The sequence below is a fragment of the Struthio camelus genome, chromosome W, assembly GCF_040807025.1.
Source record: "Struthio camelus isolate bStrCam1 chromosome W, bStrCam1.hap1, whole genome shotgun sequence".
NCBI classification, from domain to species: domain Eukaryota; kingdom Metazoa; phylum Chordata; class Aves; order Struthioniformes; family Struthionidae; genus Struthio; species Struthio camelus.
The window spans coordinates 44,250,133-44,268,520 of record NC_090981.1 but is presented as its reverse complement, the minus strand read 5'-3'; the positions used below and the strand labels follow the sequence as shown (position 1 = coordinate 44,268,520).

Sequence of the window (18,388 nt, the reverse complement as noted above, 5' to 3'; positions counted from 1 at the left end):
CTCTTCCAAATCTGAAATTCTTCAAATCAGAATTTGGTTGCCCATTTAAATGTGAGAGCAACAGCATACCTCTTTTCAGCTTTCATAGCAACACAGAAAAGTCTAGACTTTAAGCAGATCTGGTCAGTAAAACAGCGATCAGATTTTCCAGAAACGTTCTCTGCTTGACGATCTATTTTAGCCAGCTTTAAGCTTCCTAAGTATAAGAGCCCATCAGTTTTTAGCTACGATTAAAGCTTAAACAACAGTTCTGCAGCTGCCAACTAATGAAACAATATGCTAACAAGAAGGAATTTCATTTGCAACACTTGGTTACTCTGAGCCAGCTCCAAGCTCACAAGAGGCTAAGTGCAAAGAAGAAATAGGTTTTGCTATTGCCTCTCCTTCTGTCTAGAGGATACGCTGAGGGGGAAAAGTGAATACTGAGGGCTCCCCAGGCTCTCAGCAATCACTGTAGTTGGTCATGCTTCAGGTTACTGCTGCAATCAGTAATAAAAATTTAAGGATGAAGAGAAAGCATGAATAGAGCCTTATGGATTACTTAAAGCAATACAGGACAAGCATAGGGAAAGGGAAGGGAAGATGCATTTATAAATTCCTCACTGTGTTCAGGGAAAGCCTGTTCATGTCCAAGTTCTTGTAACAAGCATTGCATCTAGATCTTCCTCGAGTTCACTACCTAAAGTAGTGAACCATGCCATTTTCATCACGGAAGGAAGAGAAATCCAACTGCAATTTTTTTTTTTTTTAAATCAATTTTCTACTTAAAATACACCTGCCTACTTTATAGATGATTGGAAATGCAATAATGCTACTGTCAAAGCAGAGTGCATCCTGGCCCTTAGCCAGAATGTTAGTATTTTCACACTGTCCCCATAACATCTTGGTATCATTACACAAAGTTCAGAGCATAAAGATTCAAGAAACATTTGAAGTTGACTGTTTTAGGTATTTCCTCTTAATCCCTCACTTTATGGAGGAGAATTCATAGAGGAATCTGTAAGTCTCAAAATCCAGTCTCCAAAGTTCAGGTACTTGCTGTTTAAACCAGAGCAGGAAGAAGTTGCCTGTTTCTTCACCTTTAGATTGCCAAGCAATATTATATCAGCAATTGTCTGTAAGACTTGTGATTTAGCTGGTTTTAGGGAAATCTGATGCTGTGTTTTGAAGTACATTTCTATCATCAGCGTTCTCATCTAATTTCAAGAACACAACATCTAGAGGATATTTTTTAATATGGCATGAACCCAGCAAATGATACGTGTCATAGTGTTTCAGAAGGCGCCCCCCCCCCCACATTGTAATTGTTATTTCCTCTCTCCAGCATCCCACCGAAACCGCACCTCTATACCTACGCTGATACTACTGATGTCGAGAACTGAAAGCAGGCAGGCTTTTCAAGATATGTGTAGAAGCACAGAGACGGGCAGGAAAAAGCTCTTGAAACTAAAAATAAGGAACAAGCTGCTCCAAGTTCCTTTCCAGCTGTGCCACATCCTTCCTTTCCTCTTGTCTGTCCCAGTCACATAATTCCGGCTGCTAGGGGCTTAGAGCACCAAAGCACCATCTGCAGTGCTCCTCATTGCTATCTTAGATGGCAAACTCAGCAGAAAAGAGAGGATGAGGTGCCACTATTTTCCGCACATTGCTTCCTGACCTGGAAGGACAGTCATATGAGTAAAGCAATGGGAGGGAGGTTTGCTCTCCTGTTTCAAGAGTTGGACCTGTTCCATGGGTAGATGGAAAATTTCAGTCTCTAGCAGTGTCAATCTCACCCCAGTGGGGAGGATGACACTCAGTCGGAAGAACCCACACTTCTACTTTTATGAATTCACCACATACTGTACTAATTTCTACCTCCCTGAGTCTTACAGATTTCTCATGATGTGATACATGGTTTCCATCTGAGCAGCCCACACAGCTAATCCCTGGACTACATTTCTCTCAGTTTCCATCTTCCACCCACAGCTCCATTGACTTCTCAACACAAAGAGGCTGAACAGCAAGCACACAGCAGAGCTCTGGAAACTGAAAGAAACATTTCAAAGCCTCCTAATCTGGAAAAAAAAATCAGCCCGTGAAGGAGCTTTAAAATCACAGCAGTAGGCAAAGGATTTGTTGTTGCAGAAGATCTAAAATGATCTTATGACAAACCATGTCCCTCAGGGGGCAGGCTGAAAGAGGAAGAAAATCCAGAAGGAAATATAGAAAATCTAGAATCTAGAAAGGCTTTTTATAGATTTTTAGATGGTATCTGGAACGCAAATCTTCATTAAGATTGATTTCTAGAGATTCCTCAAATTCTCCCCCTAGGGAACTGGGACTGCTCCAGCATATGCAAAAGGGTAGAGGCGCCTAACCCACACCAGGGGCTCCTCACACGGTCCCACCTGTTCCCTGGGGGGACACTTCTCTGTTCCTGGTCCCTTGGCACTGTCCCCTTGCTCTTGGTGGGCTCTCAGCAAGATATGTGTGAAAGAAGCTGTGCAGTTTGGGATGGCATTGCTTTCTCCAGGCGAATTTCATGAGGTGACTGATTGTCTCTGCCATTACTTCCCTTGATCTCCTTCCCCCATCTCTGCTTTCCACTGCGGGCTCCATGTTTGCCTGGTCCCCAAGACCAGCTCAGGAAATCTGCTCCCAGTTTCTTCTGGGAGGACAGATTCCAGGCTGGAAGAAACTATAGTGTTTCCAGGCCTAAGTGCTCCTAGGTGGGCATAAAGACACAGTTTTACTCTACCTAATATAGGTACTCAGCATAGCAACTCTAGGCTCTTTCTATATCAAAAAAGACATTCAGGCAGTTCCAGAAAGCAACACAGCCCATCTAAGATCTCACCCACCATCTGGAGTTGTGTGTCTCACTTTATCAGCTACATAAGGAATTGATTTCTAGTTCTAACTTGCCCTTCAGGGGCCTTAGATGGGGGCAATATGGGCATTATGCACCATCTACCAATGGTCTTTTTTTTCCTTGGCTTTGTGCAAAAAATTAAATACAAATCTTAAAAAAAACTCCCTCCTCTCATCCTGTGCTATTATAGAATATATTAAAGGTTAATCTTAGGTGGGTTGCTTTTGAGCAACAGGACAAGGAAAGAGAAGCATTGTTTTGAGGGAAAATCAGTGGTAAAGGGTAGTCTTTGACACTGAGAAAAGAGGTGAGAGCCCTTCTACAAATACCGAAATTTCAACTGAAGCAACTCTGAGAGAATTCATAGTTAGGATTGTCCTGAGTTTTTCACACTTGTCACAGTAAAAGGCCAGCTTCTGCCCATAGAAAGGCCAGAGAAGTCAAATGTGTCTCAGTATAGTTAAAAACATTTTTGATTTTGCACAAGGTCCCTTGGAAAAGAGAGTGGGTCAGGTCCGACAGCTTGTTGCCACAGTTATCCCCACACAAGCAAACTGCCTGGTGTTAATGCCACCTCGCTCACAGATTACAGAAAGCAGCACATTTTCTGTTTCAGATTTGAGAAGAAAAAGCAATTCCAGTTAACAGCAAATAAACTTAAGTGCAAACACACAGTACAGGGTTTGGGAGCAGCTACATTATCCCTGATTGACAGCAACTTTGGCAGCTTGACAGGGACCTGATAGCCTCATAAAATATGCATGAAATGGAGCAGATCATGGCTGCCCTCAGAGAGCAGGAGAGCTGTGCAAGACCCTCCCCCCCACCTTGTTTGCATTATCACAGCACACTGGTGCTGAGTGAAAAAATTCTGCAGAAGTGTTTTATTTCAATTTCTTACTTTTGTAAGGACACGATTGCACTGTCACAGATATCTACTAGAAGTTTGTGAGCTCCTCAGTCCATCTTAACTAATTTTGACTGCAAGGGGTAGAGCTCTACCCTATCTATCGTGTTTCTGTGAAGTTCATATGAGCTGGTGGAAGAAGACCCCCTTTTGTGCCCACGGGGCAGGAAGGAGAGGCAGAAGTCAGCCAGGTTGACGCTCCTATCAGGGCTCGTACGCCAAGATGCCTCCGTTCCCTGAGCTTCTCAGACCTCTTCAGCTCTGCCCGTGGTGGACAACCGTTGGAGGTTTATTGGTCTTTTTTTTCTGCTTCCAAGGCTCAGCTGTGCCTGTGATGGGCTATGCCCAGGGATATGGCAGGCGAGTCTCCACTGTTGTTCACATTACATCCCAAGCCTGCTCCTGTCTTGCTCCCCAGAAAGCAAAGAGCAAGCAGGGTGCAGGCTCCTCCGTCCTGTCCCGCCCCACTACTTGCTGCAAAGCTCAGCTGCTCCCTGCCCTGCTGGGGGCTGTGGCGGCCCCAGAGAAGGGGAGCACAGCTCTGCAACTTTCGGTTGATCACAGACTGTGCAAAGTCTTCAGGGCTTTGGCCTCAAATGCAAGGCACTGTTCAGTTATGCAGAATAGAAATAAAGTATTTTTATGTCTTGGCCTAATCTCATAGATTAGTATCTGGCCTCTAAAGTCGTCAGCACAGAGAAGCTGATTTCTTCTTTGCCTGGTTCAAGACAGAGTAATCTCTTACATAACAACCCGCAATCAGGAGAGTGCTCCTTAATGTCTGTCTAATCTCCCCAGGCCACAGGCTCTGGGCCACGGGCCACACTCGGCACTGACCTGAGGCCCTCTCCTTCGGGCGAATACTGTCGGCAGTACTCCAGAGTGAAGGACTCCGGCGCCTGCGAGCCGGCACGCCAGCGGATGGTGGCCGTGTCCCAGCACACGGTGCAGTCCTCTGCCCTTATCGCAGGGGCCGCGGGCGCTGTGGACACAAGGACATGTTAGCGGCACTGCAAGGAGCGTGCCGGCAGCTGGCCGGGGATGCTCACAACAAAAACAGTCACTCCCACAAAAACCATAGACGGAGCTGGCTCATAGCTCGGGGTAGTTATTTTTGCCTGTCCAACAATAGTCTGTTGCTTATTTGTGGTTGAATATTATTTTCCTCTGTGGTTCAATGCCAGAGGGTGACGTTAGGGAAGAAAAAACACACTGTGTGTGTTTGTGCAATTCTGCCCATACTTAGAATGTCCTTGCACATTTTTCTGCTTCTCCTCAAGCACATTTTGCCCATTTCTGCCATGCTTTAAGGAACAGAGCACAGCAGCAGGACTGGGGAAGCTCTCCCCAGATTACCTCCCTCCTGTCCTCGGCAGTCCTTGCGTGAACTGCAGCAGAAGCAAACCTCATGCTGCAGAACTGAGGCTGAAATGATGACTTGTCTGCTTAATTATCTCCTGCGTATTTTTGCAAAGCGAATGCTAAAATTTGGGCCTATAATTTCTCCTTTTTAAAGCCTCAGTTTAAGAACTACAGGCCCAACTGCAAAGATAGAAAATGAATGCAAAACAGCACACTGAATGAAAGTAATCAAAAGCTATTGTGTGAAATAGTACATCAGACAGTGTAGCCCAAAAATGGATTCGTTATATTCACTTGCTCCATCTCTTTCCAGGGAATAGCAACGTACATGAACCTGTTATAATCTGTTGTTGACACTCATACAGACAGCCTTAATATCAATCCTTAAATAAATGTGATGAATTAAAAGAAAATGTCATAGGAAGTTATTTTCTTTTTAAAGAAATCAGGTTTCAAATAGGATATCTAAAACAAAAAAATATAAATTAGACTAGATAATCTTACAGAGCTGCAACCGACCTTCAAGTTACGTTCTGTTTTGTAGCACAAATAATTTGTTATTGTTAGAAAAGAAAATACCCACAAGCTCATATGATTTCCTGGTTTAGTGAAAATCAAGAGGTCAGCAGTTCAGGTTAAACTGTACTTGATGTTTTACGACAGGAACAGCCACTCTAGACGTTCACCAGAACAAAGAACCCATGGGACAGATTTTCATCTGGTAAAAAACCTGCGTAGCTGCCTTGGCAATAATCCTTTAACACTCTTTTGACATATTTGATTATTGTCTGTTTTTAAATGTATCTGTTTCTAGAGAATGAACAATTAGTACCTAAATCCACTAACACCTGCACTCAGAAACTGACAGGCATATAGGTCATTATGTGTGTACAAACATCACATTTGGATATTCCAGCTAGAGTACAAGTCATTAAGTATTTTATTTATTTGAAATGATCTGTCTAATGAGTAGGTGAAGTCAGAGTATCAGAAAAAAATTGTTATTGTTTCTGAGACTTTTAACAAATAAACTGCAGCTAGTCAAGCTGTACTAATTAGAATATATAGCTGATTTCCTGGTAATAGTCCAACACTCAATATAACTCACCTTGAAAGAGGCAAATAATAAGTTCTTTCCTGCCCCTTGGATACAGGATTGGAATCAAATAGATTGTGAACAACAGAGGAAGGTGCATTCAATCCTCTACTCTTAAGATTGCAAAAAGCCTCCGTTTTGCAGTTAGAGATGGACATAGCGGAGGCAGACAGAGATACTTGCTGTCTTCAGCCTCGTGGAAAAGGTCTCTAGAAATAGCATGTTCCCCAGGGGACTAGAGTGCCCACGCTGAATTTGGAGGGACGGCTGACACGGCCCTCTAGTGCCGTCGGTGTTGCGGGAGCAACACGTCCACTCAATGGCATTCCTATGGGCATCCCTATGGGGATTCCTATGGTGTTCCTTTTCCAACGCCAGGAGAAGACCCAGCTTCAATGCAATAATAATGTATATATGCCCATAACTGCATATATCAGCAAATTATTCTCTTGTATGTGCTACCTTTTCAGTGAATTACTGAAAACAAACTCTAAATTCTTTCTTCTGAGTTCTTAAATATTGCTAATTTGGTTACTTGAAGAATCAGAGAATTCTAGCTTAATATCAAAGTACCTGGGGCTCTACAGCAACATACTGAAGGACTGGTTTCGGTCGCTGCTACTCATCTTTCCACCTTTGGCGTTAAGGGGACGTAACAGTTTTGTCAGTGCTTCAGCAGTGTTCCCACAAATCTACCTGGCAGCTTGAGAGAAGGTGTTTAATGCGTTTATTTTGCGCTAGCTTGTTTATTTTCCTAAAGAAAGAGGCCAGAACCCTGTTTAAACTATTATTTATTTGTTACAAATAACTCATTAATTATTTGACCAGAGGATTTCTCCACCATGCTCTACAGTGTTGATGTACAGTAAAGTTTGGATTTCTGCTTTGAATTATTTGGAAAGTCACCTTGCTAAAAATATGAACTACAAATTGAATAGCAAGGAGCATTATCCAAATATCTGATATCCAATGGATTAAGCAAAACACTTGAAGCTATTGTTGCTGCCCAGTGATTTCAATAGTACACTTGGGGTTGTACAGAGTTACTTCAATATTGAATTGTTAAATATCCTTGTCCATGTTTTGTAAATGCATGAGCCTAGTGATCATTTTTACCCTGCAACAGTAAAAAAATCATCTGGCAAGAGGCCTCAGTCAATGTCTAGAACACAGGACGCTTCACCCTACTCATAATTCAAGAAGCAACAGTTTTGTCAACACAAATTATTTAAGAAATTGGGTCTCAGAAAATTTAATCAGTCAAGTGAAGCTCATAAGCAATACTTGTCTAAATACTCATCATAATTTATACCACTTAAACAGCAGCAGAGCCTCTCAGCCACACCTGAGATTTGTGCCCTGGTGAGCTAGACGCTGCATGTAACCACTATAAAGCGCGCCTTCCCCTGAAAAGTTCATCATTTAAATCAATGCAACACAGATGTATTTGGAAGGATGGCAGAGAGGCAAAAAATGCAGTAATCCGCATTTTCCACAGGTGAAGCAGCAGCACGGAGCAGTCAGGTGGCTTTCCTAGAGCTGCCCCGCAGCACTGTGGCACACAAGGGAAATTTATAATGTGCCCTTCCAATGTCCCCAGCATGAGGCCCGAGATTTAAAACATCTTCATATCTGAATACTTTCAACTTTCCTCCCAGGAATAATTATGCTGCTATCTTTTCGCAAAAAGGCAAACGTTATTATGAGTTACCTATGATCTGCCGGATGGACTAAATTAAAGAGTTTTTTCTATTTCAGTAACAGGATGACCTAGAATTTGTTTAAGAACCCCAAACCTGTAGTAATCAAATACCAGAAGTTATGCATACCTGTTTTAAAAATGGCTTTTTCACTGGGTAAGCTACATCCTGTGCAATTCACAGCCATTACCCACACACTGTAACAGTGATCTGGCTCCAGGTCCTCCAAAATGCAGTGGCTCTCCTTCACCGTCACTCTGTATTCTTCCACCAAAGCTAGGAGAAACACACACACACAGGCCATGATACTCATGCACTTCATTTGCAGGGCCTCTGATTTCTCCTGTTGACTAATACATTAAAAAAGAGTCAGCTAAAAAAAAAAAACAGAAGGCATTACTAGCCAAGATCTCAATGTTTTACTCAAAATGGGTTTGGACAGAAAGTTTTTGACCTGCCTTTGAGTTCAGTGCCCTCAAATCCCATTGCAGGCAAGGGAATACTGTAGCATTCAATATTATAGGCTGCAAACTTGGGACATGCAATCAAGATTTGTCAACCTTGTTTTCACCTCTCTAGAACATAACTTCTCATGATGGAATTTTTTTGTCCAAAGTCTCCTTCAGTGCACGGACACACACATGTCCGTGTGTGTGCACACACACAGATTTAAGCAGAACCCAGGTGCTTTTAAGTGATTCTATGATTAGCCTGAACTCTCAAATGAACAAACATTTCAATACTCTTTTCTCAATTTCCATACTTAAGAATTAAAATATCTTAATGCCTTTTTGAAAAAAGCTGTGCCCACATGTGGAAATACTGCATTTCTGATTATCCTTTCCTGTTCTAGTTCATTAGGACACATTTCCAAAGTACATGCAGGGCCCTAAATTCCTAATCAGGACCTGCCTTTTGGGAGCTCTTTCTCTGGTTCCTGTTGGTACCAACGGCGCGGTAGGTACACATCCACTCTGACAGCTGGGCCGCTTCCATAAAAGTGCTGAAACAAGGATGTTGCTGCTTCTCTGCAAGCAACTGCCCTGCACTTTGTGGACTGAAATATTCACCTTATATTTTGGGGAAGAAGGAGAGGAGAAGAAATGGCATCCAGCTTGCGCTCTCCTCCTCAGTTACCTGTCCTTAGTCCTATGCAGGATTTCTTCACAGCCCCTCCTATTACCGAGCTGCGTGCACCTCCCCTGTACCTGGGCCTCCCCTCTGAACTGAGACCACTGCAGTGAGGGCTGCTGCAATCACAAAGGCAAGAGGCAGGTCATTACACACCACTTTGGTCTTTGTTAGCTTGAGGTTCCTCCATACAATAGACCTGGAAGCAGTCAATGGCATCCCCTTCGTTCACGGTCCAGTAGACTGCGATGGAAGTACTTGTAGCTGAGTTTGGTTCCTGAGCTATCAGAGTTGGTGTCTGTGGAACTGAAAGAAAAAGTCTCTAGCTGTTATTCACAATCCAATATTTTGAGTCAAAATAACTACATGTTAATTGTGAGGAAACCAGATCCCTTATTTTCACTCAACTACCAATATTTGAGATGACAAACAATTTAAGTGAACAAATATGGCAAACATTTGGAATAGGGATAACATTGGTGCAGTTTTAGAGCAATATGTTCAACTAAAATAGGGAAGAAAAAACTTAATTGCTCAGCCTGGAATTCTGATCACCCATTTCCCTCACATCCCAAGCAAAATAAGATCCAGTACTGAGATCACCTAATAAAATAATCCTGAACCACAATACTGAGCCAAGCACCCAGGCCGGATGCTCCGGAGCAAAGGTAGATGAAGACAAAGGTGGGGCCCAGGGGCGATCTGAGGGGAAAGAAGCTTGCTCCTGCGGGAGGACGGCAGTGAAAATGCCCATGCTGTAGGGGGGCAGGGCAGCCCTGGCCCTCTTGGCCTGTCCAAATCCTCCCCCACAGGGCAGTGCCACCCCAGCAGCGACCAGGGCTCTCCAGTGGCGGATGGGAGACCTGCTCCTTTCAGTCACAGTCAGAACTTTCCAACGCGGTGCTTCACTCAGAGGTACGTGTCCTGATGAAACCTCAGGAGACTCCTCGCAATTTCAGGCCATGTCCTCAGAGAGACCATCTCCTGGAGCATAGTGCAGGCTGCTTTGGGAGACTGTCTTCTCCATTATTTAATCGTACCTTGCAGCACAGGCATTAGAGTGAGAGACCACCCTCTGGAAAGGCTGCCCGTGAAAGAAGAGAGCGAAATGCTTGCTCATAGCAAATAGCACAAGATTGCTCACTGATGGGAAGGGAAGCTTGCAGAAGAACGGAGTCTCCTCCAGATGTGGATGTAAACAATCCCTGGAGAGGTGGCTGGGGGAAAGGACCCACCTCACTGTGGGGGGGATGGTTTGTCAAGATCCACAAAAACATTGAAAATAGCAGGAAAAGGAAGGTGCAGACTTCCCACACGCAGACTCTCACAGCTGGGGCAGGGGCTCCTGGGGACCAGGTCCACTACCTGCAGAGAGGCAGGCTCGCCCTACAGGTACAGAAACGGGGCTCCTGCCAGCACGGCCATGTTCCTGAGGGACCCAGAGGAGAGAGGATCCTCTGTGGACAGGTGAGCCTGAGCTCTGTTTTAGCCGAAGAGCCCTAACCTCATCAGACCCCCCATGTGAATCCCTCACTAAAGTGATTCAAAGGCCTCCAAGACCCCCCCTAAATGTCTCATAAACACCCCAGCCCCTGCTGATCTGGACAGATCCATCCCTGAAAAGATGTTATCCCCTACTAAGGTCATGGCTTAACAGAGAGGGAGGGGAAGGAAAGAAGCAATCCCCCCTGCTCAAATGTTCATCGTTAAAGTGATTGCAGGAAGCAAAAATATGGTTCTCTCTTGTTGCCCGGTAAATTTCCATATTGCAGACATGGTAGGATCTGAGCAGAAAGCTTTTGCTTTTTTCAGTTATCTTCACAGTAATGATGATGATCCCCTGTGGCATGAACAAGGCAAATGCAGATGCTGGCTGTTTCCTTATGATTTATACAGAGAGCTTCAAGTACAGTAGGATTACATCTGCTTCCCATTGAAAAAAGTCTTCCTTTTCATTGCTAAAAACAATCTACATTTTGTCTCTTTACTGCATCTAGATTTGACCAATTTAAAAATTGATCATCTTTAGGAAAGGACTTCCTTTCAATGGACCCAGTGGGTAAACCAGTTTTTTTCTCTGAAGTTGCCTAGCAGCTGTTATTTATGATTACAGAAATCCCACAACTGCAAAATTTATTATTACAAAACTGAACAGAAGATTTCTTAATGAATGAAACTTCTGAAAAAAAGTTATACATCAAAATTCAGTTTGGAAACACTGAAAAACATTTGATTTCTAATTTTCTTTTGCATAATACAAAATAAACTTTTGAAAGGAAGTAATTTATAGCAAGAAGTTCAACTATTCTCTTCAGAAACAGACTATTTCTCTGTTAACAACAGGCTGGTCCTCCTTTTTAATGAAATTTAGTCAAAGAATGAAAATATTTGCACCTCAACTTTGTTCAACTAAATGACATTTTCCAAAAGAAAAGCGGGACGTATTTTGATCAGCTTCAGTTTTCACTGAAGTGCTGTGGTCTAAGGAAGCTCTTCCCTTGTTGTACCTGATCTCCACAGCCCCCAAGAGAACAAAATAATAATCCCAAATGTTTTATAAAGATTTTTACACCTTGCCAGTGTAATGAGAAATAACATTTCCTTGGCTTTGTGGACTTGAAGGAGAGCAGCTACATTCCTCTATGACTTTGAGATGGAAGATTGTTGCCATCAGCAAAAGTCCTCATCTTCTAGTATAAATGGACAGGATTCATTCTTGTTATTTGGAAAAAATAATGTTCTGATTTTGAAATTATTCCCACCCTCCATCGGATAGAGCCTAAGTTCTATTATGTTCAAGGGCGTGATGCAAGGGTTTTTTACGCCTCTGAATGTTAACAGGGTTGCTTATATGTGAAAAGAGGAAGGATTTGAAGGAAAAGGACTTTTTTGTGGGTATGGAACACTTGGAAATGGAAGGTATTTTGAAGAAAGATGTTTCTGAAGTGATAAAAATACAGTTCTATGAAATTGTTCAAAGACTGTTCCTTCTGAAGGAAAAATATGTGGCTTGTAGAAGCATGGCAAATCCACATCTATTCCATCAAATGGTTTCAGTCAAAACAAATTCTGAGAAAGCTTGACATTTGCCTCCAAATGATGAACTCAAGGTTTTCCAAATAAAGCTGTGTGTATGCATTTACCTCTATTTTCCCTCAAGAAAATAGACAGGAAAAGGGCAGAGGCTTGAAAAAGTATATATTTTTGGTTTACTGCTCACCAAAGTAAAAATCAAAATGACAATAGCAATTAAAGTACTTAGTAGTGGAAATGAAGGATGATCAGGTATTTTAGAAAGAAAAGAGAAGAATGTATAAAGGATGAGGAGCTTTGAAGGTCAGTTGCTTGTGGACAAACTCATTCATCTCCAGTTTGTCAAAGCAAACGTAGTCTGGAGCCATTTGGTGTTCAGCAAACACCGTAGCTAATGCAAATCAAACTGAAAAGCAGATCTCAGCAGTTGGAGAAAAATATCTTGAACTGACCCATGGGAAAAGAAAATGCAGAATGATAAAACGAGTCTGTTCTCAGCTACGACCTTGCCAGCAGGTAACAGCCCAGAAGGAAAGACTGGGACTCGCGGGACCCATGAGACTGCAAGAGGGAATCAAACCATGATGCTTAGCATATTTGCACCGCTCTGTGAACAGTGGCTGAGAGCAAAAAGATCTCTTAGTCTGTTTTCCTAAAGAAATGAGGCTGAGATAACACTGTATGCATGAGCACCTATCCAACCTCAGCTGCTAAGTTCAGAAGCCCTCACAGAAATTCAAACAAATTTGACAGGGAAGTAAAGGTCTGAGACATATTCAGTTTCCATAAATCTAATAAAAGTGAATGACTGTGCAGAGGAGAGAGACTCTCCTGATGGAGAGACTGCTGCTTGCCTCCAGGTCATATTAGACTCCAGGGAATCTGCACGGGGTGGCGCTATCCCTAGCGTCCCGGGAGGCACTAGGTAATCCAAACAAGAAGCAAAAGCCTGTAGGGAAACAGATACTGCAGGTCCTCTGCTCATGCACCTAACTTGTCAGAGGCTGTCTCTGCAAAGCGCAGAGAGGAATGAGCATGGCAGGGCGTGAGGGTGAATGGGAGGACACGAGCATGGCAGTGTGGTGCAAGTCTCTTGAGACAGAAACGCTGGAGTGAGACCTTGACATGAGGAAAAATGATCCACAGCTTAGCGTTTACAAACTCTTCGTTGACAGCTGTCCAGATGACTTCTAAAGGTATATGCACGGACATAACAAAGCCCACGCACATAGGCTTTTTACAGGAAATGAAACACGAGATAAAGAGATGAACAAGGCCCTTTAGTGGTAATTTTTTCACTGTCCTCTGGAGTAGAGACTGTTTCTAGCTACAGTAACCGCTTGCCCCTCCTGTCCCTGTGCAGAGCAGTTTGAGGGTGCCCGCACCCATCCGGCAGAAATGCCATGACCCCCGCTGCCAGCCAGCCCCAGATCTGCTGCCCACGCCAGCTCCGTGGGGCTGCCTCCCTTGAGCAAGCCGCTCAGCAGACCCCTTCGTTGCCTCATCTGTCCCTGCCCACAAGCGAACAGCAACTTCTTCAGCCTCCAGAGGTTTACACCTAGAGACCTGCTGTTAGTCTGAGCTACAGATATTTCCAATGATGCAAGAATCCCATATTTTAGCATTTTCCTCTGCTACTCATCTTAACGTCCTACTATAAGCCACTTGTGCACAATTAGACTTCATTTTACATTCAACTCTGATTGCTAATTATATGGTTTGCAAATTCATACTTCTCAAATATATTCTGTTTTTAGCGTTCTAAAATTTCCAAAGCATTGCCAAAACGTTAGCTTTTACAGAGAAGATATTCAGAGATTCTTACCGGCCGCGTGTTTTAAGGAGTGCTGGTTGCTTTTTCCTGGACTGTCTGCATAGTGTTCAAAAAGTGAAAATGCACTGGGCACTTTTTCTAAAGAGAGAGTAGTATTCATTGCGGAAAGTAATCTATTTGGAAAAAAACACATAGCCATATAAATCCCCTGTGGTGTTGCATAGTTTCCAAAGGCCAGAAGCAAAAAACATGTGACATACAATTTCCCATGAACTTGAGGACAACATGCAAGGGCAAGCCATTTTCCTAATTTTGAGTATTTAGCACATATTATGATTTTACATAAGAGGACTGTGACAACACAATCTGCATATGCTTGACCCATGAGAGCATGCGGATTTGAAGTTTATAGCAGGACTCCTAACAATACAGTGGTTTGGACTTACTAGCACAGTGCCTGTAAAGGTTACAAACACTAGAGCTAAACTAAGGCAGCTGACTCCAGAGACATAATGTAAAGCAGCTGCTTCTGACAAGCAAAAAACCAAGAAGGAAAATGGATTCCACCTCATTAGCCCATATTTTCTGAGTTCATTATAGGAAAAAGCCAACATATTTTTAACTTGGAGGCAGAAGCAGCTTCAAGGAAATGAAAGATTATTTTTTCAAAGCAACTTAATTTCACTCCCCGCCTTTTTTCAATCACTCAAGTAGTTAATTGTGTACAATCTTAACACACAGATACAGAATACATTTTCTTTAGAAAAACATGCATTGTTATATAGATCTTGTTCTTAACCTTTTTTAGAAAATGTGCAAGAAAGAATTAACTCTTAAGTTTAGTGTGTAAGTTAATAAATAAAGACCAAGTATACAGAAAGCCCTGGAAAACTGTTTTGTCATATTAAACCTGTTCTACCTTGTTATTATGCAGTAAACTACATACAGGTACATGGCCAGACTGTCACATCCTGGCATACAACAGGGAAGTCCAACTTTATAGTCCTAATTCTGCAAATTAATGGGAACCATGAAAGGGTGTTTGGCACAGCCTCTTCAGCTCACTCTCCTGGAGTTGTAATTTGACTACAGACTGGAACCCTGCTGTCATTTTTATACCCTCATCCATCATTGAATGGAAGCACGAGTGTGCTGTGATGACGGAGTCAGCGCTGGCAGGGGTAAGTTTGTCGTGCACCACGCAACACTCGGGCCCTGTCGGCAAGATCAGCGGTGGCTTTGGCAAGCAGAGGGGACTGGGCAGAACTTCCTGCAGCATGGGTACTTGCACAAGAGGAGTCTAGAGCCAGCCAGTTTGAGTTCATAAGCCACCCCAGAAAATTTACTGGGGAAAAATGAGCTTGTAATTGAACACTTCTCTCCTAAAGGTTGGATCTCACCAAAAAGACTCTTTTGAGGCCAGCTGCGCATGGCAGAGAGCTGCGTGCAAGTGCATCTCTGTGCTGGTCAGTGCAGGTGGTGCAGGATGCAGCTGCGGTGAGGCACAAGCCCTCTGACTCATCCTGAATCAGGTGGTGCTGATGGGAGGGGAATGAGGGGAGATCCTGACCCTTAAGTCTCCTGGTAAGCTCTTGAAGAGAGCAATGATGAAAATAGTGGGTAAAATAGACATTTAATTTCAAATTTTCCTGGAGCTGCGTACAGAATATAGTCTGGCAACCTAGTCCAACCGTGTGAGTAATAATTTGCATGATAATCTTTTATGGAAACCACATAATACAGAATCAGGCTGGTGAAAAAAGAAAGTAACAGTGATGTCTAAGAGATATAAGCATGATCAAAATGTTCTACAATATATGTTTGTATATTAACTACAAAGCATACCTGTTTAAGAATGTCTGGTTTAAAGTTAAGCTGATATTTTAAAATGCTATTTAATTGATGCATTACCAAACACATGCAAAACACTTCAAACCAGTCAGTTACAGTAAAAAGTACAAAACTTCTTCCCTTAATTTTATTATTTGCAAGGTTTATAAAAGTAGCTACCAATACTAGCAGTGTGTTTCAAAGCTTGAAAACAGTAAACAAAGCATCCAGCATGCTAGGCCTATACTCACTACAGGGCACTTAATGAATATTTCATATACCTTTTATTCAATTCTTTAGATGACTAAGGAAGGAAAAAAAGAAATGTATTAACAGTTTTTAAAAGCCTGAAAATATTGAAGAGCCACTCATCTAACAATTCTCCACAGACATAAAATACACACAGCTTTATTGACTTAACGTTGGCTGGGATTCTGCTCATTCACACCAGCAGAGAATTTGGTTCCTTAAGAATATTGCACTTCAAAGCTCTGACTCAGCAGGCTATTAAAGTCTATATTTGACTTTAAACTCCTGAGGGGTCAATATTCAATATCTAGGTATAAAGACTGGTGCACACCTTTTCTAAATCAAGCTTCTACAGAAGGAAATCACTTATGCATTAAGAACATTTTTAAATCCAAATTCTATCTGAAATCTCCTTTGCAACTTTTGATTTCCAGATGCTAGGTGATATTTGTACCCATGGAGTCAAAGCTTCTCCCATTCTCTGTGAATCTTCAGCTAACATTTGCTGGCTCATAGAAAGAAAGGCTCCTGTCCTCACTAACAGAAAGCCTTGAGGGTTGTGGGATACAATTCACACCCCTTCCCTCCCGCCCCTGAAATAATTACAGATGACAAAGATGTCTTTTTGCCAAAGGACTGCTCCAGTACCTAATGAAGTTCAGGAAAATAAGATATATTTTTCACCCGGCCCAAAATAGCCCATCTGCCAAGGCATTCACTTGGTTACAGGACACTAAGTCCTCGGGTAACTCGTAGGAGTGGGGAATGCCAAAGATTGCTCGCGACTTCTATAACTGCTGGTATATGAGCTGGGAACTTCTGTTTGGGGAACTGCTCTATTTTCTATGAATGATTAAGTCTTTAAACAGTAACTTGAACTTTTTGTTTCTTACATCCCAGGGGAATTTCTGCAGCTTCCAAACTACTGGCTAATTCCATAACGGGAGAAAGACTGTTGTCCCAGAAATCCCATCCCCTTCAAAACTGCTGATACACTTCTATGGAGAAGGAAGTGCCACAGCTGAATTATAGACAATTCTTGCAGCGCAAGAATAATCTTGGAGGCCCCAGGCCATTAATGGTTAACCTACAAGACTGTGAAACCAAGCTTAGGATAACATTGACTGATGACTGTATCAGCCAGGTAACTCGAGTCATGCGGATTCACAAGGGACATTTTCTAAATCCAGAAAAGACCATTACAGACGTGCATGCTACAGGCACATTCCTAAACCTAACCCGTTTAGAAATTTTTCAGTAGTAAACTTTTAGTTTAGTCTCAGCAACTCGACTGCCTAATTACACTTCGTGAATGCTCATTTAAAACAAAAAAACAAAAACACCCACAAAAACTCATCTTCCAATGTGGATAATTTTCAATTACACTTTCCAGTTTCACCTTTCTTTCTTACAATAAAGTACCTTCTACTATGACGTTTCTTATTCCTGAATGGCTAATTCTAGATAAATTATCAAGCTGTCTCTTAGCCTTCTCTTCACAAAGCAAAACAGAACTCTGTTGAAGGCATAAGGCATGTTTTCATCCTATGCATCACCTTTGCAGTTCTCTGAGCATTCACATGACAAAAGCAAACAACATAGCAGTTTCAGAGTGGAATAGCTGAGCTTGCAGGATTTAGCTGTCTTAAAAAACACCCAAAGATAAGTAACTTGTTCCCAGCCTAGATAATGTATAAATGCTTTCCTAACTAGTATTAAAAAAGCTGCAGTGCTATGGTCACCTATACTTACATTTAGGAAAACAAATCCATCAAGTTCTTCCATTTCCTTTACCGTTGTCTCCAAGGTTTCCTTTGCTGAATCAACAGTTTGTTGAAAGTTAACCATCTGCTCATACAGGTATTCTATTTTCATCTTCTTCACTTCCTCAAAGTTCTCTGATTTCTCATCATATTGTGCTACCACTTTCTTAATCATCTCTTCGTTCTGCTTTTCCAGTAACTCTGCATTTTTCTTGCAGTTTTCCTGGAAAATAAAAACAAATTTAAACTGATCTGCAGAATAAAATTACAGCAGTTAATGAATACACAGAAGATCTCAACTACCCATACATGAGCCATACACCAGACTCCTGCTGGCATCCTGACAATAAGAGAACTTTATTTCTGGAAGCAAGCTCACCTAGGAGAAATAATGCTAGAGAAATACATTAAAAACAATGGCAAACTTCTATAGCTAAGCATAGAGACAGGAAGTCTGATTACAAAATAGCTAAAAATCCATACTTTAAACTGAAGTTAATACAGCCCTCAAGGCTTAAGACCTTCGGGACATTGGATAACGTGTTAGGTTTAACACAGGACTCTAAATACAGACACAAACAGTATGAGCTTTTTATAAATGCGAACAAAATTAAGGGAACTTTTTCCTCCAGTGACATATTCCACATTGCAATAATGTACAAAAAAGCAAACTTTTGCATCTTTTTTTC

General features: G+C 42.2%; 1 protein-coding gene across 1 annotated transcript in view; it reads right to left on the bottom strand.

The window, feature by feature from the left end:
- LOC138064193 (cardiomyopathy-associated protein 5-like) overlaps positions 1-18,388 on the bottom strand; it is a 48,299-nt gene that overhangs the window by 7,596 nt on the left and 22,315 nt on the right. Inside the window, exons 4-9 of the mRNA XM_068925793.1 lie at positions 17,689-17,922; positions 15,969-15,991; positions 13,909-14,030; positions 9,207-9,356; positions 8,049-8,195; positions 4,599-4,743 (exon numbers count right to left, since the gene is read on the bottom strand). Of these exons, the coding sequence (XP_068781894.1) occupies positions 4,599-4,743; positions 8,049-8,195; positions 9,207-9,356; positions 13,909-14,030; positions 15,969-15,991; positions 17,689-17,922 (821 nt within the window). The remainder of the gene's footprint in view (positions 1-4,598; positions 4,744-8,048; positions 8,196-9,206; positions 9,357-13,908; positions 14,031-15,968; positions 15,992-17,688; positions 17,923-18,388) is intronic.